We start from the raw sequence: 21585 nt of genomic DNA, 5'->3' as shown, positions 1-21585 counted from the left end.
TCATATATCAATTGGACCTACATGTATATATTTGATATAGTAGACGGACGTTTTTATAATGATATATACAGACATAAGTGTATACTGTGGATTCGTTATTATTCGTTGGATATCAATTTTCGATGTTTTCGTGGGAACAGGTGAACCACGAATTCAAATGTCCAAAAAAAGTAAAATCACAAAAATACTGAACTCAGAGGAAAATCAATTAGGAAAGTCCATAATCACATGGCAAAATCAAATAACAAAACGCATCAAAAACGAATGGACAAGAACTGTCATATTCCTGACTTGGTACAGGCATTTTCAAATGTAGAAAATGGTGGATTGAACCTGGTTTTATAGCTAGCTAAACCTCTCACTTGTATGACAGTCGAGTTACATTCCATTATATTGTCACCGATTCTTGAACAAAACAAACAGACACAACAGACTTATCAGATGTTGACTTATTTTTTTTTCAAAATAATTGTTTTTATAAAATTGTTATCATGTTTAAAACCTATCCGGTTTCATAAAAAAAATTGTTGAATGCAAGACTATAACATAAATGCAGGGGTCATTTGCCTTAGTTTAAAACACTAACACTGTCACAATTTAACAGCCACTATATAATAGCATTAATAACAATTATATACACATTGCTAGAAGGAACTGCGAAATACCTGCTCCCCAGCACAAACTTCTTAAGGAAGTTTGCTTATTTCAAAATAACAAGCAGTTTAAAAGACTGTATAAATTGGTAGTATATAAATAAAGAAACTAATAAAATCAGTAAATAATTGGGGCTGGGGTGATCAAAGTGGTTGTTTTTGAGATATAAGCCTCTCTTTCTTGGCGGGAAATACTGCTCTACTGATTTTTCATATATTTAACAATGGCACCTTTTTTGCTTAAAACAACAGAAAAAAAATAACAAGAATTTTATAAGATTTTCAAAGATTACATTTTAACTCTTTGCAATCCAGTTCTGGAAATAAAAGTAGGGGATAATGGGCACAATTTTTTAATGTCACTACATGGATAAAACCAGAGGAATCCGAGTATCTGTCAAAAATTCTAAAACAAGGAAGCGAACTTCATTAAAAGAAAAACTAGTGCCAGACATGTGTATGATCTCATTTTTTTTTATGTCATAACCCATATCAAGTACAAAATATTCTTAAAACATTTCAATAAGCAACAAGCAGTCAAACAAAACAGAACAATTACCTTTTGACTAAATTAACAGTATAAAGATCTGCAAGGTCAAATATTTGATATATATTTAACTAATATTTAGATAAAACTAGTTAAAGCTGTAAAGGATTATTTCTGCATGAGTAAAAGTGCAGTGACAAATACTAATGAATTCTTTTGTTTCTTACTTTATTCTGTACATGCCACTCGACTTTCTTTTATGCTTAATTTATTTGTTTGGTTTTTTTTTGTTTGGGGTCATACGTTTATTGTTTTTACGAAGAAAGCATACATGTATTTATAAATTTCCACTCTCAACGTTGGGGTCCCCGATAAGGCTATACACGAGTCCGAATATGCTAAAACAACGTTAGTATTCATAAAACAACAAATTAAGTAATGTGATGCAAATTATAAACATTAATTAACATATATACATATGAATAGATAATTCATTTTAAGGAAGGCAGTTCATTTCAAAAGAGGCTTGAAAGATACCAGAGGGACAGTCAAATGGACATAATTATGGTTCAAATAATATTAATTAAGAACAACTAGTAAAATTGTACACAATTTTGCATTTTAAACACAACATTGTAAGAGTCAGAAATAAGCAACTCATACAATTTATCAGTATAATAGTTTGTAATAAGATATTACACGGTAATCACATTTCTTTTGATCATGGGAAAACGTACAACCTACATGTAACGCGTAATGCTAATCATTCCATAGTTGTCTTTTTTTTAAAGTCTCAAATTCTTTCGTCACGTTCTTACCACAAGAGCGATCCCTTGCAATAGAAGCTGTTATAAATGGAGGATGAAATAGAGAATAGAAATGGGGAATGTGTCAAATAATCAACTACACGACCACATAGTTTTAAACAGCCGAAGGCCACCAATGGGTCACCAGTACAGCATACACTATACACTGAGGCGAACTTCAGCTGGCCCCAAACAAAAATGTGTACTAGTTCAGTAGAAATTGACGACATAATAAATTCCTCAACAAACAAACATTTAAATGAACTAGAAATTTAAAAAAAAATTGCAAGACTAACAAGGGCATGAGGCTCCTCACTTGTGACAGGTGCAAACATACGGATCTCAACCCTTCCCCTTTTCCTCTAGCTTTTGTAGATTTAATAAACACACAACAATAAGCACAATAAAACTCAGTTTTAAAGAAGTCCGTTTCTGATTTCAGAAAAAGGTAACAAAAGAATCAAAGGTTAATTACAATTGTCGTGAATATAGGCAAAGAGACTCATTCTAATGTAAGCGCTTGTTTGAGCATTGTGTAAGTTTGGTAGGACCAAAACAGAGTACATACAACGTGTCGATATACTTTATAAACGATGAGGGACGAAAGATACTAGAGGGATAGTCAAACTCATAAATCGAAAATAAACTGACAACACCAAGGCTAAAAATAAAAAAGACAAACAGACTAATAAACAGCACACATGACACAACATTGAAAACCAAAAAATAAACGTTCATACAAATGAAAAGCTTTACACTACAGGTCTAGTAAATATATTTAGCATATTTCTTTATTTAATAACAGAAGAAAGCTTTATTTGAGCAGTCCCAGCGAATATACATACGTTAAAAGCACATGTATTTCTGCTGTTTTATTGTAACGACACAAGACTGTGGTCTACGGTGACACCTCTTGATTGACCCTTGACGTGGCATACAATTATACATTCTCTAATGAGTGTACAATTCTAGTTGTGTTATTTTGTTATTTTAAACCTTGCGTTTTATGCAAAAGTTTTGCTTAATTCGGTTTAAGGGCATACGATACAGTTTTGATTCTGTATTTACAAGTTGATGAAAATTTGTATATAGGCTATTTTTTACCTGATTAAATCAAATATGTAATAAAAAATATACCTTCATGTGTTACTTTTTGAGTTAAATGAGGTCGAAATTTTGTATATTTGCTCAAAATTCGGATTTTTGGCCGTATTTTCCTTTTAGAAAGAAAGACATAACTTTTTTGTTTTAAAAGATAAACACAAATTGTTTTTGTTAAATAATTAGTAATTTCTGTATTTTATAAGTATTCTAAAAATGTATGCCTTTTTTGTTCAGAAATAACTCATATTTATCAAATGGTCATGAATTGAGAAAACAAAAGTAATTTTTTGCTGTATATTTATCAAAATTAAAAAAATTACAGTATTTACAGTTTTATAAAATTTGGTCCACATAATCTCCCTGCAAAATGAAACAAAATGTCGGTTTCAAAAATGGGGGTCCATGCACTCGTTTTCGAATTAAATCAGTTTGAATGCTAAAAATTAATCGGAAATGCATCTTTTCCCGAAATGTCACAGTTTGACGTCGCGAAAATAACATTTTACGTTAGCAACGTCATTACCTCCCCTGTAACTGTATCGTATGCCCTTAATGAAGATTAAAAGGGGTATCATTAAGCAGCCAAAAGACAATCAAGGTTTTCAAGCATTGTCGGATTCTGACGTTTCATTCGTCTAGAGAATAACACTTTGCAATTAAAATTAAAAAAAACCCGAAAGTTTATGAAAGCATTGTAAGGATTTACTTCTTAAGCAAAAACAAAACGTGTCTCGCGTATTTCATGTGATAAAAAGCACAATTATAATACTTTTATAAAACACATCCCACTGTCTGATAAGGCTGTTGTTCCAATGCCGTGTATACCGCATCTATCTTTTACATATGTACTTTCTTTCTTAAAATATTAGGAAATTAGTCACAACAAGTTTCTTATGCTGTACTGTTATACCACTGCCCCAGGTTAGGGGAGGGTTGGGATCCCGCTAACATGTTTAACCCCGCCACATTATGTATGTATGTGCCTGTCCCAAGTCAGGAGCCTGTAATTCAGTGGTTGTCGTTTGTTTATATGTTACATATTTGTTTTTCGTTCATTTTTTTTTACATAAATAAGGCCGTTAGTTTACTCGTTTGAATTGTTTTACATTGTCTTATCGGGCCTTTTATAGCTCACTATGGGGGATGGACTTTGCTCATGGTTGAAGGCCGTACGGTGACCTATAGTTGTTAATGTCTGTTTCATTTTGGTCTTTTGTGGATAGTTGTCTCATTGGCAATCATACCACATTTTCTTTTTATATAATTCTTGTTTAATCTTAACGATATAACTGATAAATGAACTTTGTGGAATTGGATGAATATGTATCGTAATCCTGGTGGACTATTGGACCCATACTATTATGGAAAACATAAATACCATGGTGATCCTCATAAAATGATTTCTATCTTTTGGCCGAAAAGAATTAAATTAAGAAGTGAGAAATACTTCTAAAACCGGTCAAACCGGTATACATTTTTAGATCATATGCAATTTTGTCTCCTTAACTCATAAACTTTTGACTTGAAGACAATAAATCCGTTTAACTTTAATTGTATTGGTTTCATTTACCTAACCTTTTAGTCAACCTTAACATTGTTATCTTGAAACAAAAAAACGAATTCTGATATCTTGCCAAGCAGATTTTTAAACTTTTAATAATGCATTTAGAACCTTATCGCTAGCACATATCACTTGCACAAATGTTTAAGGGTCGCTAACATGTATTGAATAAACTAATTTTAATGACGTAAATACAACGTGTGTGCTATCAATATTTCAAAGTATTTGGCAAGTGTATGATTTAATTGATATGTATTTATATTTTTTTTTAAAGGCTTTTTTTCATTTAAAAAATTATCAGTGTTGTTTACCTTTGAACTGTTATTTCCCAATCTATTTAAGTTTTTACCAAAGCAACACATACTTATATTCAAGTTAAATTTTTTTTGGTATTTGACAAATACATTATCTTTATCTGACAAAATGTATGCGTTTTAGTAAGACACATTTTAAGGTACAAAACTATTTTTTTCTTTTATCTACTCTTTTCCTAATAATTAAAGTTTAAGCTAACACAGTAATTTTTCAATGTATTTCGTTAGCATTGCATGAGCACGCCATTGTTACATTCAATGAGTTTGATGTTTTTGAATAGATCTAACCAATCTTTAATCTACATATAGTTGGCAGCAAAAATCGTCAAAAGTCGACAATTTACGACTGTAACAACGAGCTGATGTTGCGATTATATCGACGATTTGTTTTTTTTTTTCTCTCACTTAGAACAGTTATCAAAGGTACCAGGATTATAATAATTAAATACCCCAAATGCGCATTTGAAAAACCGCATTGAAAGATGTATTATATATATATGATTTTGATGTTTATGAATCGATCTTACCCATTTGTCATCTACATATAGTTGGCATCGAAAATCGTAAACAGTCGCCGTTTTACGACTAACAACATAATTACTTTGAGCTTCAATAGACGTTAAGTGCTAAAAAAAATCACTCAGAACATTGCTCTTATTGATAATTATGATAGTTATATTTTTGAATCAATCTAACCAGATATATATTTGTAGTCGGCTGCGAAAATCGGTAATAGTCGTCTTTATCTGACCATCAACGACATCCCTTCGCGCTTATATCGACGATTTGTGAACTTTATGTCAATTGCATTAGTAACGCCACGTGCCCCTTAGTTTCTAGCGATAACTTTTCATATCACTGGACTCCGCTGACAAAGGAAATTATCAGTCAGTAAGATCAAAGGAAAATTTCATATTATAGCAATAATAGAATTTATGTAATATACATAAATTCGGTTATTCTAGTGGAAAGTTTTAATCTCGGCCGTTGCAGTGCTTTCCTTTATAAACTCATATGTAGTCGATAAGATGTATAGTGGTGACGTCAATTTGACGTTAGCGTTCTTTCTAACTTTGAGCTGCAAGTGAACAGACGTGTATAATTACAGAGAGAAGTATTTTGAAAATATCAAGTAGATTACTATAGTGGATATTAAAGTTGGTATTTTATATATGTATAATATGCAAAGAGATATATGGATAATACAAAAAATTGTTTTAAAAAAATAATTGTAAAATAGTTAGAAATTGTTGAATTTCGAAACGGCGTGGCCGCCACGTGATGCCGAATATGAAATAAAAGAAAAATTATTTAATCACAATACGACTTAAATTAAAGAAATGATATTTTTGTTGTGACTTTATATTTGGTGAATAATTCACCCAGTGCGGAAGTAATTACTTCGTAGAATACGACATACTATCAATTCAACAAAAACGATACATACATCGTTTGAACGGCTACAGCTTTAAGATATATTGTCATTGATTAAAGACTTTTGGTTACACACACAAACAAAACGAATAAATTTGAAATAAGTAAATAAATAAATTTAATAAAAATAAATGAATAAATAAATCTATTTGTGAGTTTCAGTGTGTTGAGAAGAGGTACCAGGAAGCGTACAGCATCAGCGAGAGCTGGAGTAAGAAGGACCCCGGTGGTGTCGAAGGGAGTTTCGTCACGGGCGTCAGTACAATCATCTATGACGGTTACAAGGCCTGAGGCTATCTATACATCTGGACATGACGGCGCTGCCATACCAACAACTGCAACAGTATCAAGGACAAGAATGTTGATGCCAACATTTTCTAGCAATCAGGACAACTCCGTCCACATTCCGGACATGATACCATGGCAACCAAGACGAGCAATAGACCTCCAGTCAACTGTTGATAACACACAGTTTGTGTCACAAACAGGTAATGTGACCAATAATGATTATGTACAAATTCCCAATAGAATTGAAAGTGTTCATGAGAATCTAGGCATAAATGTAACACAGTCAATTAAAGAAAAAATATTGAAAGGGGAATTCATAGATTTAGCTTGTCTATTAAATGATTCAGTCAACACGGGTTCTGACAAACAAAAGTTGACATGGGCTCAAGGGGAATTCATTTTACAACCCATTTCTCAACAATCAAAACTTACAAATATTGAAAAGTGGACAGATGCTTTCATCATTTTTATTTATATTTATTGTGCTGTGCACGTAAACCTATTTAAGGAACTGTTAAAATACATGCACACAATACGCCTTGGGGCTCAAAGAAACCAAGGTATGGGTTGGAAAAATTATGATGAGCAATATAGACTAAGAAAAGCTCATGAACCATCCAGTTTATGGAGTAATATAGACAATGAGCTTTGGTTGTTATATATGCAACCAGTGAATACTATCTCAAATGTGTCCTTAAATTATCTAATAGTAATATTCAAGACAGTAGTGGTCATGGGAACAAATGCTATAGTTATAACTATGAGGGAAGCTGTTGGAAAATACCTTGCTTTTATAGCCATTTGTGTTTAAGGTGTAATGGTTCACATCCAATTATAAACTGTCAAAGACAACTGGGAAATGTGAGACCACATGTTGGTAATACACAATATAACACGGGCTCTCAGTTTCAGTTTCGGGCACCCGGGGCTCAGTATAGAGCAGGGCCCCAGTTTCAATTTCGCCCAAGGATCGCCGAGTCAAGAGTCAGATTTTCCCCAAGAAATGCCACACAGTTCACACAAGCAAGATCTAGACCAAATATCAGAACTATGGCGACTTGGTAGAACCCCTATTAAGATTGGTGTTTTGAAAAATATGCTGAGGGCATATCCGCATGCAGGTGTAGCAAAAGAATTATATGAAAGATTTTTATGTGGTTTTCGTTTGAAATATTCAGGTCCGAGAATTTCTTTTATTTCCAAAAATTTACAGTCGGCAAATTGTCATAAAGTTGAAACGTTGGATAAGTTAGATCAGGAGGTAAAAGCGGGTAGGATGGCTGGTCCCTTTTTAGAAAAGCCGATTTCTACTCTTAGGACTTCTCCTATCGGTCTAGTACCAAAAAAGAAAGGTTGGAGGTTAATATCTCATTTATCATATCCGGAAGGTTCCGGGGTCAACGATTTTATTGATCGCGATGAATGTTCCGTTCAATATGCATCTTTTGATGAAGTTATACAAATGGTCAGCTCACTCGGAAAGTCTGCATTGATTGGGGTACGGAACATAAAGTCCGCTTTTCGTTTGCTGCCAGTGCACCCATCAGATTTTGAATTATTAGGGATTTATTTTGACGAAAAGTTCTTTGTAAATAAAAGTATGGCTATGGGATGTTCAATTTCATGTAATTTATTCAATAAGTTTTCAACCTTTTTACACTGGTTAGTAGTTGAACGGAGTGGAGTGAAATCACTTGTGCATTATTTGGATGATTTTTTATTTGGAGGCCCTGAGGATACACCTGTATGTCAAATGATGCTAGACACTTTTTCAGATATTTGTGAGGAACTAGGTGTTCCGATTGCTTCGGAAAAATCAGTTGGACCTGTAACATCTTCGAAATTTTTAGGATTGGTCATTGACACTGTTGAAATGGTTGTCAGAATACCACAAGACAAATTGTTAAAGCTAAAGTCCTTACTTGGACCGATTTTGTTGAATAAAAAGATTACACACAAGGACTTAGAATCAGTAGTGGGTTTGATGGCTTTCTGTTCAATGGCGATTACTTCGTCTAGGGCTTTCCTTCGCAGGTTTTATGATGTCATAGGTTCTATAAAAAATAAAAAGCCTTTTTATTCAATTAGAATAAATAATGATCTCAGAGAAGATGCAAAAATTTGGCTGATTTTTCTGAAACATTTTAACGGAGATTGTTATATATCAGAAAACACGTGGATAACAAATGAAACGTTGCATTTGTACACTGACAGCTGTGGTAACTCTGATTTAGGTTGTGGTGCATATTTTGATGGTAAATGGGCACAATATAAATGGCCGGAAGCATGGTCAAATATGCCAATCATGAGGGACATTACTTTTTTAGAGTTAGTTCCAATTGTTTTAGCTATGTTTATATGGGCATCAAATTTCCAAAATCGAAAGATTTTATTTCGAATTGACAATATGGCATTAGTTAGCATTATCAATAAAAGAACTGCCAAGTCGAAGCGTGTGATGGCATTTATTCGTCCCCTTATTCTTTTTTACAATGCAGCACAATATTCAGTTTAAAGCACAACATATTGATGGTTGTAAAAATGAAATTGCAGACTCGATTTCTCGTTTTCAGTTGAAGAGATTCCGGGAACTAGCACCCGGGGCCGAGTCGGTTCCAGAAAACAACCCAGAAGAGTTCAGAGATTTGATATTGAGTCTGAAACAAACAGATTAATTAATTGTTCGCTTGCTCCTAATACAATTCAAGCTTATCAACGAGCCTTAAATGCTTTGGCTAAATTTAGGGATAGTTTTGATTTAGATCATAGTTTTCCAATACCATTGAACCACATTACTCAGTTCATTGCATACATGTCTTGCTTGGACATGGCTCCATCTACGGTGAAATGTTATATCTCAGCTATCAGTTTTTATAATAAGATTAATAATTACGAAGATATGTCTCAATTATTTGTTGTAAGGAAAATGATTGATGGAATGGCAAGGTAAAAGTTAAAGAGACCTGACAGTAGATTACCTATTACTTTAGATCTGTTAAAAATATTATAAAGATTTTGCCCGCATTTTGTAGCTCCAGAAATGAAGCTGTCTTATTTTCTAGTGCTTTTTCAATTGGATTTTTTGCATTTCTGCGAGTTGGTGAAATGACAACTGCATGTGGCAGGGAAGGGCCTAATCATGCCATTAAAATTGAAAATGTGGAGGTTACTAATCATAATATAAAAATATACTTGGCGTCTTCAAAAACAGACCAGCTAGGTCGAGGGATTTCAATTTTTGTGGCCCGACAATCAAATGTTGAAATTTGTCCGGTAGAATTACTGCAAGAATATTTAAAGATTCGACCTCGAATTAGCGGTCAATTATATTGCCACTTTGATGGCTCTCCGATGACTCGATATCAGTTTTCAGGAATTCTAAAACAAGCCCTGGGGTATATTGGTTTTGATCAATCAAAGTATGGGACGCACTCATTTAGAATCGGTAGTGCTACTTCAGCAACTATGCTTGTTTTTTCTGACGAGCAAATTAAAGTAATGGGTCGTTGGAGTTCTGATACTTTCAAAAGTTATATACGAATACCACAATTTTGAATAAATTTCGTTGAATTTGATGGTCAATTTAGAATATTTCATGTCAATACATACATGTATTAAATTGTAGGCCAAGAAGTGTCAGTATGGATAGTAGGCTCATCTTTGATAAGAAATGCATTTGTACATGCAAGAAGTAGAACAGGTGGTGTTAATTTCGGTCTCCATAGAATAGGAGTTAAAATTTGGTGGCAAGGGTATGGTGGCATGGGTATAAAAGATTTGGAATCAACAATAAAAAGACTGATGAAATATGAAAAAGCGCCGAAATATCTTGTCCTTCATATTGCTGGAAATGATTTGGGGAAGACAAAACTAGGGTTTTTAAGGAATGAAATCAAGACCACCTTGGAGAAGGTACAAAGTTATCTACCCAATAGTTCGATTGTCTGGTCTCAAATTTTACCGAGAACAAATTGGCGTCATTCAATAAGTCATGATAGCATGATGGCATGCAGAATTAGGATAAATAGTGCCATTGCATCATTCGTGTTAAAGAATTGGGGACATTATATAAAGTATCCAGATATTCTTCCTAATAGTACTTTTTTTAAAGGAAGATGGTGTTCATTTGACAGACCTCGGTAATGATATATTTCTGAATAATTTGCAAGGTGCGCTTGAAATGTTTATTTGTTCTGGTTCTTATACATATCCAGATACATTTGGTACTAGTATGTGTATATCTTAAGTAATTTTAAAACAGTATTGGCCACAGTCCTATCGCAGCTTCATCCCCACTTTAGTGGCGGTTGATCCGGTACGGTTGAGTTTGACATATACCGTACCTAATCAATTTGGCAACTTCGCTGCGTGTGATAAACTACAGTTACAGTTGTCTATATTTTAGTGATATTAAAAGTACATTTTGTGGATCGCTGTATCCCAGGATCCAACAGCTAAGTTAGTTGATCGCTGTATCCCAGGATCATACATCTATCTATCTATATATATCTATCTAGTTATCTGTAGGTTGCCAGAGGTAACCAAAAAATGATCTATACATCTATGAATCTAGTTATCTATGAATCTATCTAGTTGAACAATATATATCGTTGAATCTATATGTGTACATATTTAAATTTGTGTTTAATAATAAAAAGCTGTGGTCAATACTGCCAATAAATCTTAGTTTTACAAGCCATCTCGAATAATGATAGATTATCGTTGATCATCTCAACGAGATTGATTTTCTCGCTTGAGCCGGGACGGCGAAAGCGAGATAGGCAGTCGAGTTGAGATGACCTATCAAGGCCGTAACTACCCTTGAGGCAAGTGAGGCAATTGCCTCACTAAAATTTCGACACTGATCATTTTGTTTTATACATATATATAAATATAAAAGTCATTTGTTGTTCTGTCTCAACCTTAATTTCTATAACTTGTCATCATTTCTTTTAATAAAATTAACGGTACCAATTTTCTTGCACCAGATGCGCATTTCGACAATACATGTCTCTTCAGTGATGCTCGTGGCCAAAATATTTGAAATCCAAAGCTTATATAAAAGATGAAGAGCTATAATCCAAAAGGTCCAAAAAGTATAGCCAAATCCGTGAAAAGAATCAGAGCTTTTAAACTATTTTTCCTGGATATAACTCAGCATCTCAACGGGTGATGTTTCTTGATAACATTAACTTAGTAACGATAATCATCATGGATCTGTAGTAATAAAAACAGGCTCTTGCAGAAAAAGAAAAAGTCACTGAAGGTAAAGAAGGAATAATTCTAGTAAACTAGTTTTTTTTGTGAACAGAGTCTGAGTATTGCATATAACTTCATTAGAACAATCCAAAAACGATAAGTAGACTGACAAATCAAGTACTGGTCTTCGGAAGGGGGCAGTCCTGTCTGCGTATTCATTTCTCCGTTTCACCAACTTTTGACAAATCAAGTAATGGGCATCGCAAGGGGCAGTCCTGTCTACGTATTCATTTCACGAACTTTAATCTTTCTCTTTACAGATAAATAAAACATAAATAATATGAAACATGCATGGATTAGTTTTTATCCATGTTTCTTTAACCTTAAAAATTGAAAGAATATCCCATATTCCAATTTGATATTATTGAGGAACGGTAGAACCTTTAACACAGGATTTTGTCTTTACTTATTCGGGACTACGGAATTTCGTTTCTTTATATTCGGGGTTTCGGAATCGGACACCCCCAACGATTCTGGAACTAAAATATCACCAACTTTTTCCAGAAATAATTACGGACCTACTGTCACAGTGGCGGATCCAGAACTTTTCCCAAGAGGGGGGGAGGGCGCTGACTGACCTAAGGGGGGGCCCCGCTCCAGTCATGCTTCAATGATTCCCTATATAATCAACCAAATTTTTCCAATGAAAGGGGGGGGCTGCATCCGCCTATGCTACATGTAAACGTCAAAAACTCCATTCTAATTCCCCTGTACCCATATCATATATACTTACTCTATAGATATAATCATATACATGTATCTTATCTCATTCTATCCCTAGTTTGTCTACTCTTTGTCAGCATAAAAGCAAGTTTAATATTTTGTAACTGCGACTGTATGATGGTGCTTACAGGAAAGCTTAATTCCCTTTTGCAAACAAAACTGTTACTACCGATGCTGATACCGAATTGCTGATGGAGAAGGAATTGGAAGAAGACATTGATCATTGTGTTGATGATAATGTGCTACCTTTAGAAACAAAGACTGCCCTGAAACGACTGAAAACTTGGAAAAGAACATGCATGAGTGGCGAGAGAGTGTGCGGTCTTGCCATGCTCCATGTTCATCGCGATAAGGATATCAGCAGACCAAATTATGATTCTGCAGCGATTTGACTGAACCGGCCATAGAAAAATTTGGCAAAGTCTACTGAATCGATGTTTGTTCTATTTTCTGGCAGCAGACTCAAATCAGTGATATTTGGTTGATAATCTTACATATAAATTTAAATAAAGTTGTAAACAAATTTGGTGTTAGTAAAAGTCTAAAAATATCAAAAAATTATATAAAAAGTGTCCAAATTCAAAACATTATCAAACTCTCTAAAAATGCCTAGAATGCAGGATTTTGCACCATTCATTTTATACCCTCCAAAAAAATTTCGCCTCGCTTCGCTCGGCTCAATTATTTTGCCTCACTAAAATAAGATGCCTAGTTACGGCCTTGCCTATGACAATCTGTCTATCGCTATTTTACCTATGACAAGTTGTCAATTTCATGTCAATTTCGTTAGCAACGCCACGTGTCTGCTTAGTTTCTAGCGATAATCTTTCCATCTCAAGCGAGTAGCATGATATGAAGAAGATCAAACGAAAAATGCACAAAATAGCGATAACTTATTTTATATATTGCAGTATAGTAAACACTTTTTATTAGCCCCCGACAGAATGTTTAAAAATATGAAATGAACTGTTAGTTTTTATCCAATCGTCCTGGTTTAGGGTTTTGAATCGTAGGTCTACATGGTTTAGGTCTTGAGTTTGAATCCATGCATACACTTGATTTTAACTACATTAATTTTGTCTTATTGTGGATTGTTATTTTTGCCAAATTGTTACAAAACAAAGAAAATCATGCATAACAGATACTTATACAATGGTGAGCTGAGTCATAACGATATAAATTTGCACAATGAACTCTGCGGAAACAATTATGTATCTAAATCGCGGGAATGTACAAACTGATCAATACTATTTCGTAAAACAAATACATCATGTTGTTCAGAATGTTACTCTGGGTTTTTTTTTGGACCGAAAGAAACAAAATGCGAAATTGAAAAAAAAAAATCACTTTTTTAATTGGTCAAAACCAGTATACATTTTAAGATCATATGCAATATGACCCCCTAAACTTATGGCTCAATTAAGACCATAAATTCGTTTACTTTGATTTAATTGGTTTCATATATCCAACCTTTTCTTCAACCGAAAAATTCTTATCTCGAAACAAAGAATGCACTCTGTTGATATCTTGTCAGGCAGATTTAAACTTTTAGAAAAAGTATTAGTGTTACATGTTTGTATTATTTTAAATGATATATAGAACCTTATGGCTTGTACCAAGTTTCAAGGGTCGATTACATGAATTGAATAAACTAATTTTTCTGACGTTTAACTATTAAAAAACAACGTGTGTACTATCGATATCGGATTATCAAGATATTTGTAAGAATATGATTAAAACTTTGAGTGGTGTTTTTTTTTTTTTTTTTTTTTTTTTTTTTTAATTTGTTTGAATCGATGTTTTTTGTTACCTTGAAACTGCTATGTCCCTAATTATTAAAGTTTTAACTAAAATATCACGTTTTTAGTAGACTTATTTTGTTGGCAATGAATATATATATATCTCTATATTTATATGTTAAACTGTATGAGATTCAGGAAGACACAAATGTAGTTAGACAAAATGGAGATTTTATTATACAATCCCTTGATGGTGTAAACCATACATAATTCACCATACACCATTACACCATACACCCTGTGCTACTACACCATACACGTTACACCTTTTCACCATACACCTAACACATTATTATTGTAAATTATTGTATAAAATTAAAAATCTGTTCTAATCAATATTTTGCATAGTTTTAAACTTTGGTAACCACACATTATATACACGTTACACAATCACACCATTCTTCATACACCATAGCACCTTACACGTTTGGTATTTTTTTTTTTGAGGGGGGTTTACACCATCCAAGGGCTGTACAAAATAATTCTGCTTTGTATCTACGACTTTCCTAATTATTAAAGTTTGAACTAAACCAAAAATTATTCAATGTATTGTGACGGCGTTCAAGGAATATGCCATTATTACATCTGGTGATTTTGCATCTATATGCAGTTAGCAGCGAAAAGGTCAACACGTTTTACAGCTAACAACGCGAGAAAGTTACTTTAATAAATATCGAGTTGTTGGGTTGTTTTTTCATATTTTATATTTTATATATTATACCAATTTGAAGGTGTAATACCACTATTGATTTTCCCCTATTAGTCTTTGTTAAATTTGCACTTTTCCAAAAAATGTGCAGAATTTACCTTTGTTTCGAATAAATAAATACTTGGCATGAGTAAAGTTTTATCCTGTTCAGTACTATAGAAAAAATTTCACATAACATTTTATTGCATATGTTAGTTCATCGGTAGGTACCAGGATTTAGGATACCCCGGATGTTGTTTGTCATATTAATAAACCAGTATAGTACACTTTGATTTGCCTCTATAAATTATTACTTTTCCTGTTTAGTATATTTTTTGAAATATCCATTTGACGTGGCTCAGTACTTATACATACCGTCATTGTATAAATGAGCTAAAAATGTATGGTATTTTTTTGTATATTTTTTTGTATTCTAGTCGTTCTTTTTTGCTTATGTTCTTTGTTTATCGTTGTGAACATATTTGCTTGTTTGTGTAGTGAATAAGATTCTAACATAATGTTGACTGCTGTACACCTATTTTGACATGTGTACCTATTGTGTCTGTTTGTTTTATGTAAACATATATAATATTATATAATTTGTTTGCGACCGTCATACAAGTGAGAGGTTTAGCAAGCTGAAACTATAGCTTTAAAAGCAAAATTACAAGAATACTGAACTCCAAGGAAAATTAAAAAGGAAAGTCCTAATCAAACGGCAAAATCAAAAGCTCAAACAATCAAACGAAAGGATAACAGCTGTCATATTATTAACCTGGTACATGCATTTTCTTACGTACCGTCGAGTGTTCCCTAGAACTCGGAATAAATACAATGTCATACTAATAAGCTTTATCTTACTGTACCGTTCGTTTCACCAAATGTGTCGAGTTCGTTGCTCTCTTAAAAACAATCACTGTACAATTCGTTGACAAAAAAACATCACAAATCCCTTTCTTTTTAAAATATTCGAGATTGCATCAGCCACCCTTTTTTCTGTGTTTTATTGTAAATGTTTATCTGTAATTTTGACGAAATAGTAGACCATGAAATTATCAGTCATTCAAAGGCAAAATTGAAATGTTTTGACCAGCGCACATTTGATGGCAATTGTTATATTGAAGACTAGGAATTACAACGTTATTCCAGATGCAAAAAAGTTTTAATACATATATTACAGACGATAAAAATTCCTTAACTTACATTTTTGTATTTTTCAAAATGTGAGGCTCTTACAAATGCAGATGTTGGTCCAAGTGCACCTAAACGAAAGTGGCCAAGTGAGATCGTTGAACATTGTTAGCCGACTGCATTTGGTAACATTCCAACTGTTTTTTTTTATATAAAATTTGTAGATGTAGTATGCCGGCCAATGAGACAACTATACACCGGAGTTCAAATGAATTGGTAGTAAGCAGTTATAGTCCATTGTACGGCATTCAACAATGTGGGGAAAAAAACATACCGTATACTCTGCTGAAATGGGCCCGATATAAAAGATGTGAAACAATTAAAACGAGTAAACTGACGGCCTAATTTATAACTAAACAATTAACGAAAAACAAGTATGACAGATATAATCATTGTACTCATGCTCTTGACATTGGACAGGCACATAAGGAATGCGACTGGGTTATACATATGAGCCATCAACCCTCTCCCTTACCGGGGACACTGGTGAAACAACATAAGAACAAACTGTACAAATCAGTTGTAATTGGCTTAACTCTAAATATCGGTACGAGGCACAATAACATATAACATTAAAACAAATCCACATAAAGCACCGAAATAAGTAGTTACTGATAGTTATATCAAAGCTAATTTCAACTTGAGCAATACAAAATTATAAGTAAAAAGTATCGCGAGGATGTACGATCCCATGAGTTCTCATAAGTGTGCGTGTATAGTCATGTATATTTAGTAATGTTTTGATTTTTCATAAACAAATTCAATATTAGTACCGATAAAACAATATTTAAAGATTTTACTACAGTAACTGTTGAATTGATAACTTTTCCTTGGAGAATAAGTTTATTCTAATGAACAATTAGTTTACATGGAACGTGTCTAAATTCACGGGCTATTTAAGAAAAACATCACCGTTATATGATATCTCGTTTTTAATAAGAATTTCGACAGGTACAGTAAAACTTTCTAACCACATGTTTTTTTTTATCCATGAAAGAATTTTGTAAAGTCTATTTTCATCTTGTGTTTTGACACCACTGTCTTAGTTTAAGCAGATGATTGACTTGCAAACATGTTTAAGCCAATCGCATTATGACCCCAAAGTGTGACTAGGTAATATATACAATAATATATTATCACTTTGGTCTTCTTCCGACCTGCAGTCAAACCCTCGCCGAAGTAAGGCGCCCGTTTAGCTGTGCCGGATGTACTAGTACGTAGCCACGTCCAGTCAGAATGGGGATGTTAGATCCGACGCCTCGTGTAGAGAGAGTGCCAGGCTCTCTGCACTTTAAGAACCCTTGCAACTAGTCTATTAGGGGTCCGTAGATGGCCTGTTGCAAGGCATATATTTTGTCCCTAGCTTATACATCCTCATCAAATCCTATCACTTTTCCGATGTAATTCCGACGACAGTCTCGATCTCTACTACAGGACCTATCTATTGTGTGTATAATGTTAATTTGTGCTCATCATTGAATTGTATAAACATGTCCTTTAGCCTTAATATAAATATATTGTATTTGTATTGCATGACCCCTTGAATCCGCGTTTGAGATTCAGGCCAAGAGCCTATAATCCATTTGTTGTCCTTGATTGCTGTCAACCCTGTTTTGCTTGTTTTCATTTCTTGCTGTAGTGTAGATAAGATCTCTTGGTTTTTTTTTGTTTTTTTTTTTTTATTAGCCTACGTTTTGTTTTATCCTATATACGGTTATGGATTTTCTCATTGTTGAATGTTTTATATATTTTTTAGACATATCATCAAAATTGGCTGCTGGAAAAAAGTGGCTGCTAACTTGATTGGCTGCTAAAAGTGGCTGCAAGCTTGAGTCTAGTTAAAAAATGCTATATCAAATTGGCAGTCGGACGCGTCTATCCGTATGCTCACCCACTGCTTTTTGCATTTGTCGAGCAATTGTATTTTCATACCAATTAACACTTTCTTATAGATAATGAAACTTCTTACATGTACAAAATACTTCCAAGAGTATTTCAAAAATACAACGGATATTATACGTTGCTTTATGCATATTATGGTGTTAAATTATTCAATATGTATATTGGTAAAAACATATTTAAGCATACTTTAATACATGCAAAATTCATTTGATAAATATGATATTGTCGCAACGAATCATTCAGTATAAAAAAAAGTGTAATGATAACGAACCGTTACACAATATGACCCTAAAGACACGTTAAAACATGCACTTATTTGTTTGTTTGTAGATAACATATAAACCTACCATCTTAATTAATTAGTTAATTTTGAGCAATAATATTTTCAAAAATGTATGTTTTAAAAAATATGAGGCACGCGAAACTTAAAATTTTGTTTATTTAAAAGTAGCAAGCATGTTTTTATCAGTGGCATGGTCGTGCATTTTTTTTTTTTTTTTTAATTTTAGCCTATAAAACTATCCCATATTTGAAAAAACCTTACAGTAAATTATGAGAAGTACGTCAAAGAATTTATTGGAACAAAATATCAGAAGAATAAATATTGAACTTTCTTTAAAAGTATAAATTCCCCACTGTTTGAACTTAGTGGTACATGGTGTGTTCGTTTCGAACGCGTTTACGTTTGGATTCGGGTCGATATAAATCCTTGCAAATATTAACCCCGAAAAAGGTTAAAAGAGAAAAAAGTTCCCCATGGGCCAAGCTGCTACAATGTTTTTGTTTGTTTTTTGTTTTATCTATACAGTACAGATACTATAAATTTGTGTGGATACCAATTTTTGTAAAGAAAATGATCATACCAAAACAAATGACTTCAAGTGGATCTCGAGATACGGATGGTATTTTTGTTGTATGGATATAAAAAAAAAAGAAGATGTGGTATGATTGCCAATGAGACAACTATCCACAAAAGACCAAAATGACACAGACAATAACAACTATAGGTCACCGGTACGGCCTTCAACAAAGCCCATACCGCATAGTCAGCTATAATAGGCCCCGATAAGACAATGTAAAACAATTCAAACGAGAAAACTAACGGCCTTATTGGATGCCGGTTTAACAGGACATAATGGATCTGGGTCTGGATGGGGGGGTTTACAGATTAAAGAATAAGGGGCAAAAAGTACAGAATAAAGGGGGGGGGAAAGGAATACAGAATAATAGGGTGCTAAAATATAAATAATAGAAAATATTGGGCAAAATAAATAAAGTATAGCCCGTGAGAAAAATGGTCTGAAAAAATGAAGGACGACCCCCCCCTTTTTTTCCCCTCCCAATCCATACCCTCATGGATCTGACTTGGAAAACGTGAAATATGCAGGTGGTAATATATTTTAAAAGTAATACAATTATATATCGTAAGGGTAGTAAAATTACACCTATTTTGACTGGGTTTTTTTTTCAATAGTTAAAATTTCCAAAGGAATGACCATGTATATAACAATTACAGCTCTTGGCATGGATGGACTATATTCAACTAAAAGTGTTGTACTCAAACTTTGATATATCAACAATAACTCCGACAAGTTGTATTTAATTTGTAGTGTGTTTTAGTCTTTTCTAAATATCGCTTGATTTACAAAAAATAATATGCGGTAAAATTTGTGGAAAACTTAGATATATAGAATTTATGAAAAAAATGGTGAAATATTTTATTCAGGTGAATTACCTGAATAAGAACCAGGAAAAGCTTATACTGTAGTGATGGAGCAGTAACTGCTGAAACTCCCGACAAGCGTATACTGTAGTGATGGAGCAGTATCTGCTGAAACTCCCGACAAGCTTATACTTTAGTGGTGGAGCAGTAACTGCTGAAACTCCCGACAAGCTTATACTGTAGTGATGGAGCAGTAACTGCTGAAACTCCCGACAAGCGTATACTGTAGTGATGGAGCAGAACCTGCTGAAACTCCCGTCGCATCTTAGTTTACCCCCCGGGTTTTAGTAGGTTTTGATTGCTATTTTCTTCTTCTTCTGTATAGTTAGAATGGGGTCTGTAGTTTGTCAGATCTTGTTGTTTTGTCAGTTTTTTTTTCTTGGAATTTATGGTTTTTTGTTACCCTCTAAGTATCTTCTTCTCGTTTTATGTTGTTTTGTCTTTCGGGTGCTTATTTTTTTTTCTGATCTTTTCACTTTAAGTCAATGCTTTCATTAACTTCTTTTAAGGTTAAGATATAGTGTATACGTTATGGCAAAATTATTCGTCGGTTAATTATGTAGGAGTAAAATAATTTTAAAAGCATTTTAAGGTGGTATGGGAGTCTAAAATAAAAATGATAGAATTTGTTCATACTTTGCCAAAACGTTGTATCTATTGATACATGTTGAAAAATATAATAAAAATGATAGGTCACCGTGCATTTTCTCAAGCTACAGGACGGGACAAAATGACACATTTTGTATGGATTATACAGGAAAAAACACCATTTTGTAATTAGAAACTAAACAAAATGATAGAATTGTTAAATACTTCAGGAAAAGATAGCTTTCAGACACTGCTTTGAGAATATCAAAAGAAAAGATAGGGCCACCGTACGTTTTTTTCCGGCTAAAATTCAAAATAGGAAAATTCCATACAGAATCCTTCAGAAAATGCACTTTTTTAGAGCTACCTCCCCTTAAAATGCCAATTTAAAAAAAAAAATAAATAAAAACAACCAAAAATAATTAACATTTGCAAAAATATCAATATTTAGAAGTTATATTCTTATAAATTGGTACTTTGAAATGAAAATGTACATTAAACATCTGCATTCCTGCATCAAATTTTGCTAACTTGATGGAAAATCTGGACCTTTGTTTCTCTGTTTTTTACAATCCAAGATGGAGGAAGACACCCATACCACCTTAATGACGTTGTTAGTTAGTTTTAGACTTACTAGAACACACCCGCGAAATCGCGGGCACATACAGCACCCTTGTAAACTGTTGTAGGATGAATTTTTGTAAAAGATATTATGACTGGAGAATTTCATATAAGGTATCAAAGGCCCTCTCCCTTTTTTCCAAAGTCCGTTATGTGTTTCCTTTCTGTTAAATTCAATTATTTTTCGTGTTTCTGGCCATATACCACAATTATTCTTTCCCTTTGCTACAATGCATTTTTTGGTAAAAGTCAAATTAAATTAAAAATTTGCACCGCTTCAAACATGAAATAAATGAAACTGCTTACAGACCATTGTTATTCTAATAAAAGGTGCTTCTAGGACAACCCATCAGTGCTTTTCCTTTTGAGAGCCCTATTAAAATGCCAATGGTAGGATTTGAATCTCGTATAAATGACTAAGGCTCATTTGAGGGGTGGTCTGAG

At 33.4% G+C, this 21585-nt stretch overlaps 1 protein-coding gene across 1 annotated transcript; it reads left to right on the top strand.

Moving 5' to 3' along the window:
- Positions 1 to 6011: 6011 nt before the first annotated feature.
- LOC143056884 (uncharacterized) lies at positions 6012 to 7989 on the top strand. The gene is made up of 2 exons (XM_076230058.1): positions 6012 to 7337; positions 7373 to 7989. Exons 1-2 carry the CDS (start codon positions 6631 to 6633, stop codon positions 7710 to 7712), a joined length of 1047 nt encoding a protein of 348 aa, XP_076086173.1. The 5' UTR covers positions 6012 to 6630; the 3' UTR covers positions 7713 to 7989.
- The last annotated feature ends 13596 nt before the right edge of the window (positions 7990 to 21585 follow it).

This window comes from Mytilus galloprovincialis, chromosome 13, assembly GCF_965363235.1.
Source record: "Mytilus galloprovincialis chromosome 13, xbMytGall1.hap1.1, whole genome shotgun sequence".
NCBI lineage: Eukaryota > Metazoa > Mollusca > Bivalvia > Mytilida > Mytilidae > Mytilus > Mytilus galloprovincialis.
Note: the sequence above shows the minus strand (reverse complement) of the source record. Positions and strands in the feature narration are given on the sequence as shown.

Excerpts from the sequence above, each read along its gene's own strand:
- LOC143056884 (XM_076230058.1), top strand. The coding sequence starts at position 6,631 with ATGACGGTTACAAGGCCTGAGGCTATCTATACATCTGGACATGACGGC. Across the intron at positions 7,338-7,372 it reads GTGAATACTATCTCAAATGT|TAGTGGTCATGGGAACAAAT; the intron begins GTCCTTAAATTA and ends TATTCAAGACAG.